This window comes from Xiphophorus maculatus, chromosome 4 (genome assembly GCF_002775205.1).
Source record: "Xiphophorus maculatus strain JP 163 A chromosome 4, X_maculatus-5.0-male, whole genome shotgun sequence".
Classification (NCBI taxonomy): domain Eukaryota; kingdom Metazoa; phylum Chordata; class Actinopteri; order Cyprinodontiformes; family Poeciliidae; genus Xiphophorus; species Xiphophorus maculatus.
In genome coordinates, this window is record NC_036446.1 from 23,916,777 (window position 1) to 23,935,228 (window position 18,452).

Below are 18,452 nucleotides of genomic sequence, written 5' to 3' on the forward strand. Positions count from 1 at the left end.
ACAGTAGAGGCTGGTAAAGAAATACCTTCTGTGAATCAACTCTTTACGCAGATGCATTGATAAACTTGAGGCACTATAACTGAAATCTAAAGGACTAAGCTGAATGACTAAATGTAACTTGTCCTAAATGATCTTCACTGTTCTCAGGAAGCATTTCAGTGACCCATTTAAAAAGCCCAACTGGAGAACAAAATTGAGACTGGATACCTTAATACATGAAAAGATACTGACTCCAGTGCGTGTTAGCAAACATTTTAGTGTATTTATAAATGCAGAATTTTAATCTATGAACATAAGTATTCTTTAAAAGAACCCTCTGATAACAACACATGTTGGTTTCACCTTTTTAACCAAACAGGTAGCTAACGCTATGCTACATCCCTGATGACTAGGAGTTTCTATTTCTAGAAGCAGTACGACCTTTCAGCAGCGATAGTGATGTGTGAGCATGTGTTATTCATGAGACACCTTTGCACTGAAGAGTATTTAAATATAATCAGGACGGTATATTACTCAACCCCCTTACTAGACCAACATTTATGTTAATACTCCACAATTACAATGTTCACCACCAGTAGATGTGTATGAGCTATAATCATCTCTGTGAAAGAAATGAGTTGGGTCTAAAAGTGCAGATTGCAGATGAGCATTTTAAATGTCTATTAACCTGCTAAAGACATTGTCTTGTAAGTGCTGCATAAGTAAAACAATTTAAAACAAAAAAACATCTTTTCTGTGTAGGACAGTGATTTGATCTTTATCTGCTCCCAAATTAGAAAAAGAAATCTTGTCACAGGAGAGATTAAAACAGTGAAATTGTTTTAAGTGTTAGCTGCTGCTTCATAAAATTAACAGGCATTTCTGGCTTTTTTACCTCATTGTGTTTCTTTAAGTGGATTACAAAAGTAACTCCTCGGGATGGTTAAAATACTGGTCTCTGAAAGCTGCTGGAAAATTCACAGAATGTGGTTTTCTTTGCATCTTGTGAAATAAGCTAAGTATCCTTAAAAAAAGTTTATGTTTTTTCCCAGAGGTTCATTTGTAAGAAAACCATTTGAAAACCACAACCTTTAAGTAGATATTAAAACATACTTCTCATTAAGCCCAGATTTCAATATTAAAATGTTTATTGATCTGATCTAATATCTTAGATGTGTTTTCATTGACTTGATGTAAAAATCATAATTGACATAAATAGGGTTGAATCTATTATTCAAGTGTGTTTCACATAGTGATTTGACTTAGAACACCTAAATTTAAAAAAAAAATCTTTAAAGACTGGAAACATGGTTGACACCCATTACAGTAAGGTTGGTATATGTGAATGGGTTTAAGCAATTAAACTTTATGCATCTGATTGCACAGTCAGCAGTCATTTTATTTGAAAAATACATATTCTAACAGAAACAAAAGTTAATCTGCAAGTTCATACACTGATGGCAAAAGTAAAGCTGTATCATGAATACATTTGTCTTGGAAATTCAGATTTCACATCACAATCACTGCAAAGTTCTGCCTTTACATGCATTTTTGCTATAGGTAAAAACAAGGGACAGGAAATTTAAAGAGCAGCTCTTACTGCATCACCGATGAAAAGGAGAAACCAGCTGAATCCTACCACAAACAAGTGAAGCTCAAGTCATGAGACTGTAAATAGTAGAAATCTGGAGTAATCAGTAGCGATCATAATGTGGACGATTATGGGAGTTGTATCCCTGATTGGAGCCTCTGGACCCAGACTGATATCCACTGCCATGCCCCCAGTTCTTGTCTCTGTCATGCCAGTGCTGTCCATGACGGTCCCCTCGCCATTTCCTGTCTTCTCCCCAACCGCGGTCTCTGTAGCCTCGGCGGTCCTGGTACCTGGAAGGTATTCATAAAAACCCAATTATTGCAGCGTAAAACATTTCCCATGGAGAGGTTGACTGAACACAAACTAGACCAAAGCTACCTGTTGTCCCTGCCCCTCTGGTTTCCCCCACCACGCCCCCGCCAGTCCTCAACAATTGGTGGCGGGTCAGCTGGACGTTTTAGATATTGCTGGTATTCACTGTCCTCTGGTGAAAATCTGTTAGAGAACAGCTCCTCGTAGCTCTGCGCGTTTTCTGAGGTGTCAGACATCCTGTTAGCAAGATAAAAAGAAAAGGCTGTTAAACTTTGAAGAAAACAAAAAAAAGTATGAGAGAAAACTGCCAAGATGATTGTGTTATAGGTGATTTCGACTTTTTCAAAAACAAAAAAAACCCCAACATAACTTTAATACTATGTTTACAAGTTTTATTATACAGAAACTAATTTTAAAACATTTCAAGGTGCTTCATTTTTCACGCCTAGTGAGATATTGTGTTCGAAGCGATTTTTAAACTCAAAGTGGATCAAATTCTGAGCGATTAAAATACCAGTGTCAAGCCAAAACTTAAAAGTATCTGCCTAAAAGCTGAAGATGAAAATTGACTTAATTTCCCAGCATTATGACAATAAATACTTATCCCAACCAGACATGTGTCTTCATCAGAAGAAAATTAAACTTGTGGCCAGAGTTCAGGACCAAGTCAGACAGGAAATCTGTAAAGGTTACTGCACAGAAAAATGTCAAAACCGGATAATGATGCCCAATCAAGATGTAGCGCGACAACAGACCAGTACTAAGGGGGACTGACTGGGTGTGTGCACTTTTAATATGAATTGTTTGTGTCTGTAGATTCCCAGGGGCTGAAACTGCAGCAAAGCCTTACTGTACCAGACAAACTGAAAAATTACACTATGTCCGTCAAGGAAAGAATACTTGTTTAAACAGTGAAAAATTTTTTTTTAAATATTCATTTTTAAGATTAAAATATATAAATACCTAGTGAAAGCAGCATGCTTAGCTGTAGTCCTTTTCGTATTTTCATAATTATTCCGTAAAGATCCTTAATATGTTCTGTCATGCTGAGTATTCCATTTGCCAACAACTAAAACAGGAAGTGATCTTTTCTGCCAAATAATATACAGTCTCTAGTTTGACAATGGACATTTAAACACTTATAGGGGAAAAAAACAGCTTTATAGAAACTACTAAACTGAATTGCTATTATTGCTAACACGGATTTTAAGATGGTTTTTTCCTATGAAGTTCGCAGCTATGAACTCCAAACCAGGCATTGATCCAGTACAATTACCATAATTAAAACATAAACGTTGTCCTTCAAATGCACTTTAGCAGAAAATGTAAGAACGCACCTTCACACGACAGCCGAGCTGTTAGCTTTAGCGTCAACCAGCATCGGAGCGTCACTGAAAATATGTTCCCTGAAACACAGAAGCCTGAGATAATGGTTCCGGGAGCGCGCGCACCTGCTCCTGATTACAAGCATTTCAGGTATTAGAAACCGAATTAAAAGCTTCTTTATTAGCATCATCTGTCCGTGTTAAGTCCGGTTATGAAGACGCAGTTTAACTAATATGCACGTTAGTTGTCCATCTGACTGTATAACGGATCTCAACTTGAATTCAGCATTATAAACATGTAAGTGTTTAAAAAAAACCCAAACCAAAACAAAACAAAAATAAGCTCTGGGTTCTGTTTCCTTGGACATTTCCTGATTTCAGGCCACAGAGTTTGGACACAGTTGTCAGCGTGAAACCGCAGCACCACAGATACCGCAGGTTTAAAGAGAGTGGGTGGTTTTGCAAAAGGAGGCAGGTGGAGGAAGCCGCTCCGTGTCGCTGCTGCTTGCTGCCTCTGCTGCCCTTCATATGAAACACAATCCCTCTGGGGAGGAAGAAACTCCGCGTTGAGACCAGGCAGGCAGGCAAACATCAACTTATTTCATTATCGCCCTACTGCAGGAAGCGAGGAGGAAGCCATTCTTAAGTGGGATTTAGCGCCTCACGTTTGATAGGAGCGACAAACCAGGAGAGGATTTAAAAAAAAAAAAAAAAAAAAAAACTTCCTGAACGTGTTTCTGTGGGAGCGAGCTTGACAACCCGGTGAATCGAGTTTACGGAGAAGTGCTCTCATATTTCACTTGTCTCTCAGCAGCAAGAAGACTTTTTTTTCCCCCTGCTGCGGACAAAGCGGGGTTTGTGACTACGCTGACCACTAATATTTTGAGGAGCTCACTTTTAACATTATTTTTCTATAGCTTCCAAATAAAGAAAAGGAGTTGCACCTCAAGTCCGCCGCAATGGGGTGAGTGATCTGGAGAGCGCCGTCCTTCAGAGTGCCTTTATTAACACCTGACTGTTCAATGTGTGTCGGTTCGCTGAAATACCTCTAGAGCTGTTCACCTGTTCACCTGAATGGGGTGAACTGTCTCGCTTCGACTGTCTGTGAGGAGGACCCTTGCTTTACAAGATTATATTTACAGACATCGTTTCTGTGAGATCATACGACTTTTTATGTAAACATATCATATTGCGTATAGCACATAATTTGAAGTGGATCCCTGTGCGTTTTACGTTCTTCATAATCTGTGCAGCTACAGCTTTGCGGCTGATGATATGGAGGTGTCAGAGTCAACACTGCCCACTAACAAGGAGAGATATGGCACTTGTGGGAGTGTGTGTGTTCTCTGGAGCTAGTGTGCACTTCCACTGTGGTTTGCAAGAAACTGCACATAATTTTGTGTCTATAGTCTGTTGTGTGGAGTGTTGACTCTGGCTCATCTCCATAGTTATGCAATCAGTAGCCCACTTGACATATACTTGATTGGGGTATCTATGTGAGGTACCTACTCTTCCTCTACATTCTGAAAACCTGTCATCCACTTCCACATTATTAGTTTCTACCCAATTACACAAGTTTGTCTCCAACTACATGTTTAATCAAACCAGTTTTACAATCTCGTCATCGTCTTGGAAGTTTTACAGTCACCTAACCGGTTTGGAGAGGTGTTGGTCTTGTCGTGTCATGAAACTGGCCCAGTGGACCAGGAGCCAGGCCAAGACAGGGCAGGTCACACTTCCTGGTGGAGACAGCTCTGTGGCTTCAGTCTGCCTTATAACATCGGCTAGCCGAGAGAATCTTGGAAGGCGGAGACGCCAGTCTCCTTGGAAATCAGGATTCATTTTAGGATTACGAGTAAAGTTTGCCATCACTTTGTTTTAGAAGATGCTTCCTTTGTAATCAGCTGATGGCTGATTTGTCCAATATTTACATGATCAGAGAATCAAAAGTGACTTTCTAAATGGGCTCAGTTCAAAACTTTTGATTATTTTTAAAACTCACTTGCAGTTCCCTAATTTTAAGCCTTTTTTAAACTAAGAGCTGAGCTGTCTTTCTGAAATCGTTTTTCTCTGCAGCACACAATGCTAAGAGAAATCTGCAGTGTACCTATGCCTGTGATTAAACAAGTTTACACTTGAATTTCAGCAAGAAGGAAGTATAGGAGAAGCGCTTTCAGGCAATGATGCTTCTTGTTCTGGTTTTCAATCAAATCCTTTTCTCTACTGTTGGTGTTTTGTCATTACATGAATACCAGGCTGCTCTTCTGAAAATGTGACATGTTTGTATACATGTAGGGTAATAATGATCAAAGTGGCACATCTAAAGCGGAACCTATAGTTGTGACATTATATATTATAGTTATAGCTTTACAGGCTTTGACCAGAGTGTCTGATACGAATATCAAACTGATGGAGGGTCGCAGGTTAGACGCTTGGATGGGGCGTACAGATGCTACGCCTACCTGATGTTGGAGACGATGGATTTTTGACTTCACCCACATGCCAGACAATTACACACCTACTGCTTTGACTGAGTACTTGAAACTCTAATACTAGTTTTACTGTAGGCCACAATTTATGTTCTACGCCATTCCAGATGTTCCAACTTGAATCAAATTGCATGGATACCCAGAGTTATTTTGTTTTTTGATATGGCTCTCCTATTAGGGAAGCATTTCTCATGGGGCGACATGAGCACTCGGTTAATGGGTGATTTCGTTTTACTTGTATTTTCAGCCAATGTGTAGCCGGCACCCCACGGAAAGTCTCGGGGTTTGTTTCACTCAATTTTCTTAGCTAAAAGAAAATCAGGTTTATATTACATTATCTCTATTCAAAAATATAAAATACACGTTCTGGTGTGACCTGAGCTTGGCGGGTCGACATTTGAGATTCATGATGCTTTCATTGCATTTGAATACAGAAAAAAAAGTATGCTCCATGATTGTTTTGGTATTATAAACACTATATTGTAACCTAAAAATGTATATCTATAGACCAGGGCTGAAATGATTAATCGATTATCGAAATAATTGTCAACTAATTTAGTAATGGATAAATGATTAACTGGAGTGCAGAGACTCAAAAAAGGCCATTTGGTTTAAAAAAACATAGTCAGAGGTGTAATCATCCCAAAACTACAAAAAATGAATTTTACTATTAGGATAAAAATATCTTTGCCTGTAATGTTTCAACCAAATTTTAAGTGGTAAAATTTTAGCTTCACCTGGTTCAGATTTACTAATAGAATGCTATATTTTCACATTTTAGGCAATAAAATATTTATTTGCATTATTAGAAAAGAAATTGAATAATTCCTTTTGAATTATTGAGTTATTTATTTTAATCATTTATTGTGTTAAGTGAAGAATCTGAGTAATGTGCCTTTATATTATCTTTAATTGAATAGATTATCTGATTAATTTATTCTTAAATTAATTGTTAGTTGTGGCCTCGGTGTAGACTGGCTGTTTGTTTTTATCTGAACGTTTGGTTTGTGGACTGATGGTTGATTCTTGGATATCTTATCATAGAAAGTTGATTTCGCAGGAAAGCGTAGCAGAAGTTTTACAGAAGCGATCTTACTTGCGCAATGTCTCTGATTACACCCTAGTGATGACGCAACAATGTTGCACCCTAGGGATCAGTCAGAGCTGACCAGGTGTGTCTTACTTTTTGTTTTCGCTTCATTGTTGGGAGTTGTTCTCTACGAAACTATTCACTTCTAAATGAAGTTTTAGATTAATCATTTCATATAAAAATACTTAGGAGAGGAAACACCCAGGATATTTTTCTTTTGTGCCTTAATTACTAGTCTTTGACTATATGAAGTCACTCTGGCGTCATTTATTTTTGTTAGTTTTTTTCGTCACTAAAGTTCCATAGGACTCATTGAGGCTATTGTGAATTTGTCTCAGTAATAATAATATAAACATACGCCTTAATCGCCTACCTGCAATTGAGTACTGCTGAATTTTGGGAGTGAGAACATTGTACTGCTGCAGTGTGAAAGAAAGTTGTATTTTTGGAAGAGGTTAGTAGCTAATGCACCGTGTCTCTGGAAGTGCTGAAAAATAAAGCTTGGATTGCCTGAAGCCCTGTTGTACAGAATAAGCACACAGCCAGCCAGCAGTATAATCAGCATATTGCTATTTAAAGCAAGCTATGCTGGGAGCAGCCCTAACACAGGGATAGATGATAATCTCCTGGCTGGCCAGAGAATGACATCCAAAGGCTTAACACTCATTGATTAGGCTCTGTGCAATGGCAGCAGGTCGCTTGGCTGCCCTGACAGGAGACTGGACTTTAAGCCTAACCAGAGAACCAGAGTGTGCGTCTGGTTTGGAGGCAGCCCTCGTTGAGTTCTTGTTTGCGAGAACAGAAGCAGGTTTTAGTGGTAAAACGGGTAAAGGAAGAAGGACACGGATGGTGGATTGAACGTTATCTCAGCAGATGGTTGAAGCCCAGGAGGCCATCTGCTGTCATACTGGGTTTCTGGGGAGATTTCCTCACTCCCTTTTCCTTGGATCTCTCAGATTAAGTTGGGCTCTTCGTGTCACCTCAGTGTGGCGGTGGGGGGCCTGCTGCGTCTGCTGGCGGGAACCTGGCCCGTCGCCTGTAGTACATGAGATGCTGCTGTATGACAGCAATAACTGGCAAGACTACTGAAGGTCACTGACGATGACTGCAGCTAAAGCAGGCTGATGGGGAATAAAAAAGAAAAAAATGGGGATTCTGTCAATTCAGTTGTTCAGAATAGGTTGTTTATACAATAAAACACTACAATATTATAGAAAATCGGAGTGCAAATGTAATGAGAAGACCCAATCTGAATGAAATCAGATTTTTATGTCATGAGTGATTTGACTGTATTGTGACTGACTCTACAGACTGACTGCAGGTATATCAGGGGTTGTATCACAATATTCAAATATTTCTTGAGGCAAAACTTGCTGATCTGTGAGCTGGTATTTTTGTGCATTGTTTTAATATTTTTATTAACTGAACAATTCAGGCTTAATATTCTATTCTAACTTTGGTTGATGTTTGTCTTTTAGATCCTCATTTTCTTCCATTTTTAATAAGCAGGTTGTTATAATATATCAGATTTATTCCATTATAGGGTCAAAATTTAACATGTCGTTCAAAATCACTTAAGTCACCTTTGGACTGAGAAGTTCAATGGTGAGGGTTTCATCTTTGCTCATCCTTCATCCACCAGGTTTAGTAGGTTGACTTGTAAAAGAGCTGCGTCATGATATGAAGAAGATATGTAATTGCAATACCATCAGTGAAAATTGGGACGACTCAGTTGATTACTCACATTTTTCTCACTCTTTTCTTTCATTATCATTTCAGAACATCCCCACCAGTTTGAGTTTTCTCATCTCGGCCACTAAAAATAATCATCAGGTCTGGGTATTAAGGGCACTTAGTCTGTCCACCTGGGCAAATGTATTATCAATTTGCAGAGTGTGCACTTGAACACTTGAAATTTAGTTTTCTACCAAAGATTACATCCAGGAAGTCTGTTGGAATTTCAGTATTTTAAGTCATTTTGGGATGGCAATTTTGTTAGGAAATAATTTCGAAAATCTACTTGCAGTTATGTTTTGTGGCTGCAGTTGTTAGAACAGGTCTTTCTAACACCTGATCTAAATGTCAGCGTTTTCCCTATCCTTTCATGAAAGCTTGCTTAATTTGTTGTTAATGATGTTAGAAAAAGCTGTTCTCTTTGGGCTTTGACACAGATTAGAGGATATTCTGCAGAAAGCTACATGTAGGGGTGGTAAAGTAATTCAACTTGTATTAGATATCACATTATTTAATATAAAAATATATCTCATTTTGGCTTCATTCAACCAGTTAAATAAAATATTGGCACACAAAAATTGGACTCATGACACTAAGACTACAAAAAGACAATATATACATAAAAAGTTCTTTGCGATACTAATATTGCACAAGTTAATAGTGTGTCAAAAGTATACTTTCATACTACACTGCAATCATGAGATGTCACAATGTAGTCGGTGGGGAAAAGAAACGGCAAAAAATGATTAAGTGTTAACTTGTCATTGAGCTTGTTGCAGCTTCCCGTTTTCCTTCCATATTAAGATTTGATCACCACTGACACCATTACTTGGCGTCACTTCAGTATTAAATTGAGAACTTCCATCCTCAGTAGAAAGTCAAGCAAAGTGTAAAGGCATGTTCAAACATTTAGTAATGTTAACAAGCCTGTTCGTGAAGCTGTCTATGCCGACATAATAAGGTGCCACCATGAAGATGTAGTGGAGGAAAGGGCATCCTCTGAAATAAAACTAAGTGGGTGTTTCACAACATCCTCGACTGCGCACACAGCCCTCTGCTAGGACTAGAAATGTGTTGAGCAGAGGGAGGAATACATCGGCGCTTCTTTCAAAAGCGGGCAGGGGCAGGCTAATTTCATTTGACATGTTTTGTGATCACTTGTGTTTTGATCTGAGTTTGCTTTTTAAGGGGGGAAAGGAAATGTTACATTTCTACATGCTAGCTATTAGGGACTAAAACCAGTCCACAGTAAAATATGCACCAGCCTTTATCTGTGATGGCACAGGGGGTCCATCACTGAATATTGAATCAGTAATTGTCCATGTGTGAAGATGCTATTGATATGACATGCCATAATCAGGATAATGTATTTTTTCCCCCCACATTTCCACCAGCATAGTTTCAGTTTATGTAACCGTCTGTGTTGTTTGGCATCAAATTTATTTTCCTCCTATTTTCTAAGCATGTTGATATTGTCAATTTAAAACTTATTAAACTTGCTGTGAATGTGGCTGGCCAGCAAAGCATTTGTCCCTCCAAAAAAACTGTAATGTTCCTTTTGCTTTATATATTATAATCCACATTTAAACTTTTAGCTGAAAATGCTCTAAAATAAAGATGAAAGCATAGGATAAATATTTCATATTCGTAAGTCTCATTAGGTTTCTATGAATCAGAGCAAGCTTGGTGCCTTTGTAAATGTCACAAGAAGGGGAAAAAATCATTATGCTGAGTTTTGTTCCAGTAATCTTAGCAGCATACAGCAGAAATCCCGCAGCTGAGGTTATTGCATTGAATATCTGGGGGCAAAACTGGGCTTTAACCTCCTGACTTCATTAGAGAAACGGCAACTTTATTGCATTGAAAACCCAGGTGGCTTGTTGTAATGAACAGAGCTCTTCTCTCCTGACTGTCTTGTTCAGTCAAATCTGTGAATTTCTACTGTTCCATAAAATGTCTAGTTTATATCCAGCCTTGTATGTTTGACATATGAAGAGGATTACACACAAACAGAGGCATACTGAGACTTTCATTTATTCATTTTTTGCAGTTTAGGCTCGGTTATGGATTCTGTTTTGGTTCTGACTTGAAATTGGAGAAGTGTTGCATTTTAATGCTGCCATATTGTGTAGCTGACCTCCAAATCTTCTGAACTAGAGGAAATTATTTTCCCTTTTCTCGTTGGAATAGAGAAGATATCCCCCGGTTTTCTTTTCTCGTTGAAAATCCAACTGTGTTCATGTCGGCGCTGGAAGGCGAAGGTAATAAAATATAATTTGTTCAAATTCAGCAGTGAGTAATTTTCCTTCTATTGCTCACGTTCTTGAAGTGAATGGAAAATACAAACGTTTTTTATAAAGCACATGGATCGGAGACAGCGGTCAGCATGTTTCCTATTGGGTCATTGTTTGGACCAATGCTTGGACCATTTGGGCTGCTGGGTGTTCTGGTTTGGCCCATGTCTAATCAAGAATGCTTGATTGTGATGAAAATGTAAAACAAAAAAAGTAGTTTTGTCTTGAACACATTTTGTTTGTTCCTAAATATTCAATCTGCTTGTGCCACTGCACTGGTTTCCTGTGGTTTATTTTGCTTCCTGACGATTTATTCAAATGAAAACCTATTTCTTGGACAGCTGGCCTTAGACTGTCCCAGTGGCAAAGAGACAAATGAGAATATCTTATTATGTAACAAACTCATTTATGTGATGGAGCCTGTGGTTCTGCTTCCATTAGTACCTGAATGCACAGTTGATGTTTTTTTTAAATATACTTACTGCTCTTTCAAAACACCAAACCTGGTGCTACATGGTGTGCTGACTCCCTCTCTGACCTGCAAACTTCAGACATTTTTAACAGCACTCCAAGTCCAAGGTTCTTTAGTGTGCACCAGTAAAATATTATCTTTCTTCATAGGAAGCAAAGCTGAACTAATAAGAATGCTTCTCAGGATTTCATTTCAATGCGCTAATGTATTTTCAGGTCCATCCTGACCATTTATTGAACGAGGATGAATGACAGCGGTTGCTTTATTTTCTTCCTTACGTAGGTTGTATAACCTGTCAGTCAGATACTGTTCACTTTCTGTCGGAAATGGAAATTTGCAGCCTCCGTCTCTGAAGCTGCTCGCTGCAGATTTTCTGTCAAACAGGCTGGTTTTCAATTTCGACATTCTGTTTGTTCGCTTTGACCTCACATTACCTCTTGGTCAGAAAATTTATGAAAACAGCTGATGATTGTTTGGCTTGTTAGCCTGGAGTGAATTCCTTAACTCAGGAATCTTGTTTAAAACCAGTTCCTCTAGTAGCTCTGTCTTCTTTTTTTGTTTTGTTTTTCTTGTCTTTTAAAAACCATGTAGGGGAGAAATGCAATGTGACTGCAACTCGTTGCAATAAAAAGCGCATCTAGAGTCTCAGTCAAAAGTGACAGCTGTGTGCTTTTTATTCACGTTTTCTCTCTGGACAGAGTGTCGGCTTTAAAATGTCTTTTTTGAACATAATCACAGTGCTGGAAAATCTCACTCCCCTTTTAGACCGTCATGTTTAGGAACATCATAGGTGGTTTAAAGTAAATCTTTTACAGGACTTCAGTGTTGTCTGCTGTCATTACATGTTATTAATGTAAAAGCTTGTAATCTATTAGCTGGAGGAACACATTTGACAAATTTCAGCTGGTTTACGTCGGCACATCTAGATTTGTCTTAATGTATTCTTTTTAAGCACGCAGCTCCATTAATGTCCCATGAGTGTTTATAGGTCTAAGATGAACAAAGAGATGATGTATGTAGAGACAGACAGAGCAAATTAACTCAGACTTGCCTCCCCTCACAGAAAGACACACACCTGTAAATTATTCAAAGCACCAGATGGGGACAGAGAGCACTCGACAGTCAGTGGGACCAGAATGTAGTCAAAACATCCCCAGCGTTTTTAATTCAGGAAAAATCAATCAACTTAATGCCTTTTATCCCCAAAAATCAGATCACTGGATTCCACTAACAGTTGTGTAAGTGCAGCCATGTGTTCAGTGTTGGCCTTTCGCTTGTCTTCCCCTGCCAGAGCGAGCTGGCTTCAGACACTGCCGCCCCAGCAAAGGTCAGCCTCTGTGTGTGTTTGTGTGTGTGGATGGAGCAACAGCAGTGATCTGTATAATGGGTTTTGTTGTTCCCAAAGCAGATGAAGATGGAGATTAGGCTTAAAGGGGGCAGCAAATTTATTAGGCTTTAATTTCTCAGCAACCCATAATCCCAATGGAAGGAAAAGCTTTATTAGCTCATGAATATTTGCAGCATGTCAGGCTGGCTCTCTGCTTCACATGTTCCTCTTTTTTTTTAATGGCGCAGCTTTAACTCTGCATCTCCTGAAATTAGATTGTTTGCAAATGTTTTTGACTTAAAAGGTGCCAAAAATGTGGTTTCATTTACATTTTCTGTACATATTCATAATAAATGCAGTGTTTTACTGTCAAGATATCAATTTGAGATTTGGGTCATGAACAGTAAGTCGAGTAAAAGTCAAATGCAAAAAGAGAAAGCTTGGGAAAACATAAGACGGTATTCGGTGAACTGAGATGAGAAATCGGTCGCTGATCTCACAGGTTGTATAAAATCAAATAAAAAAATTATGCTTTTCTCACTTCCAATGTTACTTTATCATAGTTTTTACAAAGGGGCTCTAAAAACTATAGTTGTTCCCTTCTGCGTTCAATATTTTAGTGATTCACATAGGCCGATTTTGAGTGATTTTAATATTTCTGAGGTTGGATAACTTTTGTACTTTAAATTAAGGTCATTTTTAGATGTTAATTTCTAAGTTGATATCTCAAAGGTTCTCATTGGAGGTGTGTGTTTTTAAATTAAATCATAAAATATACACTGCTGATTCTGAACTATTCTTTCTCTGCACAACTTAAATACACTTTTAAATGCTGGAACCTCTGCTTTGCTGTAAATCCAAATAATTTAAAGTCTACCCATTACTTTCTCCAGTCCTTTGCTTTTAGTCTCTGATCATTCTTGTTCTACGAGGTTTTGCAGCAGAACATTTTAAAAGGCTCTCCTGCACTCCTGTGCAGAAGCAACCCTTTATAGTGAATTTGCCTAAAGGTCAGATCCCATAATGCACTGTATTAATATTAAAGATGACTTTTACTTTGCTCCAGTAGTGAACCTAGGTGTCAGCATGAGATGGAGAATTTTATCTTGCTCTGCTCAAATGTGGCAAGTTACTTCAGGTTCTACCTGGAAACATTGAACTGTAAAATCTTGCAGGTCAGTGAACAAAAGCAGCAGATGCATGATGCATTGACCACATTTGATTCCCAGTTTAAATCTCTGCACAACGCCAGGGCAATTGACGAAAGTATGATAAAGGGAAAAGTAGATTCAGTTGTAGACGTTTAAAATGCTTTGGAGCTTTCCGATCATTGTGTCTTAGTCTTTGCTCAGGTGATTATGTTTGTGTGTGTTTGTTAGTGCAATTGACCGAAATGGAGGGTAGTCTGTCTTCAGAATGGGATGTGTAAAGCTGAGGAGCATTTAGGCTGCCTCAAGTCATGCTGCAGTTCAACTGGCACTCTTCTCACAGGCCATCTCTCCCCCCTTGGTGAGAGATGCAGCTAAATTGCTGAGAGGTAAATCATTTCACTCTCAAAGAAAAATTGGTATGACATTAAACATTCCTCCAACACAATCACTTCCGAGTTTGGCCCTGCTAGCCAGTTTTATAGTTTTTATCTTATGCGTACTTTACATTTAACTGATGGAAATTTGTTTGGAGGCAGGTAGACTTTGGCTTTGCTCACGTGAGGTGTAGCATGGCACAACTGAAGTCTGCTTGTAAATTCATAAAATACTATCTGGGATTAAATGTAGTGAAGCTCTGTAGCTTTTTACTTGTTAGTCATTCAAGCAATGGCAGAAAACAGGTTCACATTTCTGCAGTAAAATTTGCAGCTTGTTTTTGACATCTGGTGTTCACATTGAGAAATATAAATATGCACTGACACATGATTAGTCAAAAAACTACTGCATTTTGAAGCTTCCTAAGTTCACATGGATCTTTTTGTCTGAACATGAACTTTTTTTGTTGTTTTAAATTGTCTGGAACTTTATTGAAGATTTGTGTCATTATCCAAGTGAAAATGAAGTTGAGTGGAAACCCACGAGTGCCCGCTTTGTGTTGACATACAAGTAGAAAGGTGTTATTGACACCTTTGAGATGGAGGAGCGTGCTGATGTGCTAATGGCTTTGAGTATCTATAAGGATTTACTGAAGGGTTTGTGTTACATTATCACCTATCCCTCAGAGCCTAGGGACTCTGAAGGAAAGGGATGCTGAGACACAAAGAGATATTAGGCGACTCTAGCTGTGCATGTAGCAAAAACAGTTTGAGATATGACTCATTTATCAGTGGAGCTTATCTTAACCTGTAGATATTTTGCTCATGTTATCTTAAGTCCCCTCTAATGTGGTCCCTTCTCTTTGTCTTCAACTCTGCAGGGAGCAGCCGATCTACACCACCAGGGCCCATGTGTTCCAAATCGATCCAAGCACCAAGAAGAACTGGGTTCCTGCCAGCAAGCAGGCCGTCACCGTCTCTTATTTTTACGACAGCACACGCAACAGCTATCGCATTATCAGCGTGGATGGATCCAAGGTGTGTTTGTGGGCGTGTGTGCGTGTGTGTGTGTGTGTGTGGCTGCGTATTTTCTGTCAATGTAACGCGATCATAATGGCAAACATTTTAACTGCTTTCTGGAGACAAAGATGAGGTTTTGCACTCACAGCTAGAACCGAACAGAATGACTCATTATGGATTCTAATGTTGCATTTGAAGCTCCCACTAATAAGGACCAGCGTAGCATGCTGATGTTTATTTTTCTTGCGCTTTTCTTTGCTTGAAAGGTTATTAATTATTATAGCACTGTTTCACAAAAGGTTCCATAAATTCTGAGCATTGTTTAGAAATGCCTCTTCAGACTTGAGGATGCTGGCTCATTTTTTAATAATGTGTCTGAATGGGTTTTTTTTCTTTCTTTGTTTTAGGTTAGAGTTGCATGGTTTGAAAAACTAAAACACCAGGACTTAAGACATTCCAGTTATGAGCCGCTCCACATGAGTTCTGCTCTCTTTCATATTAAAACTATTTCTCTCAGCTGAGTGAAAGAGTAGATGATGGGTTTCCATGGCAATCCTCTCTGTGTGAAAACCGCCGTGGCATTATGACAGCAATATCACTCAGCTGACACAGCCAGGCAATAGTTTTTGAGCCTTAAATCACCCAGCATTCATGCAGAGCAACTTGAGAGACGGTGGATTAGGATTACCAAGCAAATGTCAGACCGGTGGATCTCACAGGATTTCTGGGTGGTTCTACTGGAATGTGGGATATTGCACAGAAATTTTTATTGCACAGAAAGCCCTTTCTGCTCTCTTCCAGTAAGCGATCAATAAATGCAAACCCTAGTGTTCTTCCAATAGATTTTGTATTTTTGCAAATTTGACCAAATGGATGGAAGTTGTTTTCATCTGCAGGTTGATCTTATTATTTTTAAGAAAAATCCCTGCAAGAAGATTTTAGCCTCTCGTTTTGTTGTTTGATTACTTTAAATCCCAAATAAACAGAAATTTGTCGGTGTAATGTGATAAAATATGAAGAAGTTCAAATGGTTCATAAATATTTTTACAAGGCATTTAGCATCCTCTATATAAATAATGTGACGGCCCTGTTTTCTGCTCCGCTGTCCTCCCTGTCTGCCACATTCCCCCACACTCCTGTAGCCGCCACAGAGGTGTGTCATAACAACTCTGCAGGGAACCATTACATGTCAAGCATGAGGATAAAGATTTATGAAATGTTATCTCAGCTTAAAAGGAGAAAACGTGTTCAGATTTAGATTTTCACTACTTGTTTACTAAGTGAATGTGGCATCTCTAAGAGCCGAGCAACCAAATTCGAGGAAATGTTGAGTCATCAAATGTTAAATATAGTTTCTGGTTTTTACACTGTAGCTGCAGGGGGAACATGTCTGTCCAGAATAATGATGTGTTCTGCTGAACATGACGGACCATCAGCTCACATTTGTCCAGTCATGATGTGTAGGCATCTTACTGGTGATGCTGCTGCAGCAAGAGGAAGAGCACATCAGCACTTTCCGCTGACACTGTCCCGAATCCTACAGCTCAGCCCAGGAACCTGCAAATGCTGTGCTCTTTTTTTCTCTCTCTTTGCTTATAAATTATTCTATTTGTAGTAGGTTTTTATGCCCTACCTTGACATGTAAAGCGACAAATTTATTTCAGGGGTTAACAATCTGTCGTCTTTTAGAATGTCTTTGCAAGCAATGTGAGCTTGTTAAAACTCACATCCCCTCTCTGACTGCTGAGGGCACGAAGAGGGGGAAACCCAACCTAGAAAGGATTAAGTTTTCATTTAACTGGGACTATTGGATAAACTTTTGCAGGGGAAGAGCTTGAAGCATTTCAGATTACATTTTTCCTCCCCAGCATTGTAATTCAGGATTATTAAGTTTAAATTCTATAGCTCATCATTTTTGTTTACTTCCACTGCAGTAGTTTAAATTGACACACATTTACAGTGTGTCAATTTAACTTAAGTCAGTATTTTGGGGGCTTAAACGGTTTTAGAGCCCAAATAAATCTCAATGCATCCTTATCAGATTTTACAGAAGTCAGGCCCTGTGCGTTTACAGTAGAACAGATGTGGAAATTCAGCTGTAACCTGAACCATCAAGATGTAGGTGTACAAAAGTTTGAAAAGTTTAAAAAATATGTAAAAAAAACCCCCCCGATGGATAAGAATAAACTCTACAAGATTATAACATCAAAATACTGTTCAGTTATTACAAAATATCGCACTCACAATAACAGTGTTTGCAACAATATCAGTCCTGCGCATAAAAACATGTGCAATAACAGAAGTGTTACTTGAAAAATGAATAAAAACTGAATTCAGGTTAGACGTAGGGTTAGGCATGTAATAGTCAGGGTTGTGCTATTGAAATAAATGAAAGTCAATACAAAGTCCTTGTGAAGATGGAAAGATGTAATATTTGTGTGCGTTTCATTCTTCTTTTGGTCCAACGTACGTTTTTATTAAATAACTGTCAATGTTAATAATTTTTTAAATTACTATAATTTAGTTTTACGGTATAAACACTGTGAAATGCTCACATATTTACAGTTAGATCGCCACTGAACACGACTGTTTCTTCACATCAAAACCAGAAGAACATGGAAGTCTGTAAAATGCCTTTAAAATGTGCCGTAGTTACACATTTCTGTGGGCTTTAGAGACTCTATGTAAGTGATAGAGTTACAGTTTATTGCTAAAAATCTCACCTTTTCTTCACAATGTAAGTTCCTGTCCCATTCACTGACTAAGACCTCAGCAAATAGAAAATGGCCACAAAAAATGACAGTTCTGGGTGTTGTAGTTAAAATGCACTTGAAGATTGTTTTGCCAAACTTTAGTCTGAATCTTGTTGAGATGTTCTTTTGTTGGGGTTTTCTTCAACCCTGCACATTCTCTAGTGTAGTTGCAAGGAGGTATTTTTTATTTTGACAGTCTACCTCGGTCCTGCTGTTTTTACATCTGTCAGGTTCAGAATTGTTGTTTTGAGAGGATGCTTCATAGTTTCCTACTCATTTACCAGAAAGCTTTATTGTTCTTATGAAGTGTGGTTTTAAAACGGAGCTGGATTGGCTGTTTTGCTGCATGTCCAGCTGTCATGAGAATGAACAGAGCTGATAAGCCCCAAAACAATTACCAAACAGGATCACACCAAACCTAGTATGAGTTAATCTGAAGCTCCAACAGCAGCTATGTTCATAAATGCAGCATAATCTGAAACATTATTTACTAGTAAAAATACTGCTCCCTTTCAGCTGAATGTCAAGAACTGAATTT

General features: G+C 38.5%; 2 protein-coding genes across 5 annotated transcripts in view; one reads left to right on the forward strand and one right to left on the reverse strand.

The window, feature by feature from the left end:
* Positions 1 to 1,109: 1,109 nt before the first annotated feature.
* Positions 1,110 to 3,317, reverse strand: fam103a1 (family with sequence similarity 103 member A1). Of its 2 annotated transcripts, none has more exons than XM_005815617.3 (3): positions 3,223 to 3,317; positions 1,952 to 2,122; positions 1,110 to 1,863 (listed from the first exon to the last, which is right to left on the reverse strand). In XM_005815617.3, exons 2-3 carry the CDS (start codon positions 2,119 to 2,121, stop codon positions 1,674 to 1,676), a joined length of 360 nt encoding a protein of 119 aa, XP_005815674.1. In that variant the 5' UTR covers position 2,122; positions 3,223 to 3,317; the 3' UTR covers positions 1,110 to 1,673. The 2 variants fall into 2 exon arrangements, with proteins under 2 accessions (XP_005815674.1, XP_023188319.1); XM_023332551.1 differs by lacking the exon at positions 3,223 to 3,317 and adding an exon at positions 2,849 to 3,216.
* A 180-nt stretch (positions 3,318 to 3,497) lies between these two features.
* Positions 3,498 to 18,452, forward strand: part of homer2 (homer scaffolding protein 2) — a 28,320-nt gene continuing 13,365 nt past the window's right edge. The window contains exons 1-2 of one of the 3 annotated variants that reach the window (XM_023332550.1): positions 3,498 to 4,174; positions 15,023 to 15,179. In XM_023332550.1, the coding sequence (XP_023188318.1) occupies positions 4,170 to 4,174; positions 15,023 to 15,179 (162 nt within the window). In that variant the 5' untranslated portion in view covers positions 3,498 to 4,169. The remainder of the gene's footprint in view (positions 4,175 to 15,022; positions 15,180 to 18,452) is intronic. The other 2 variants (XM_023332548.1, XM_005799729.2) reach the window with 2 other exon arrangements.

Bases quoted from the DNA above. Each gene is read 5' to 3' on its own strand.
- fam103a1 (XM_005815617.3), bottom strand. From the start codon at position 2,121: ATGTCTGACACCTCAGAAAACGCGCAGAGCTACGAGGAGCTGTTCTCT. The intron at 1,864-1,951 runs GTAGCTTTGGTC...AATACCTTCCAG, and splicing joins CAGAGGGGCAGGGACAACAG to GTACCAGGACCGCCGAGGCT.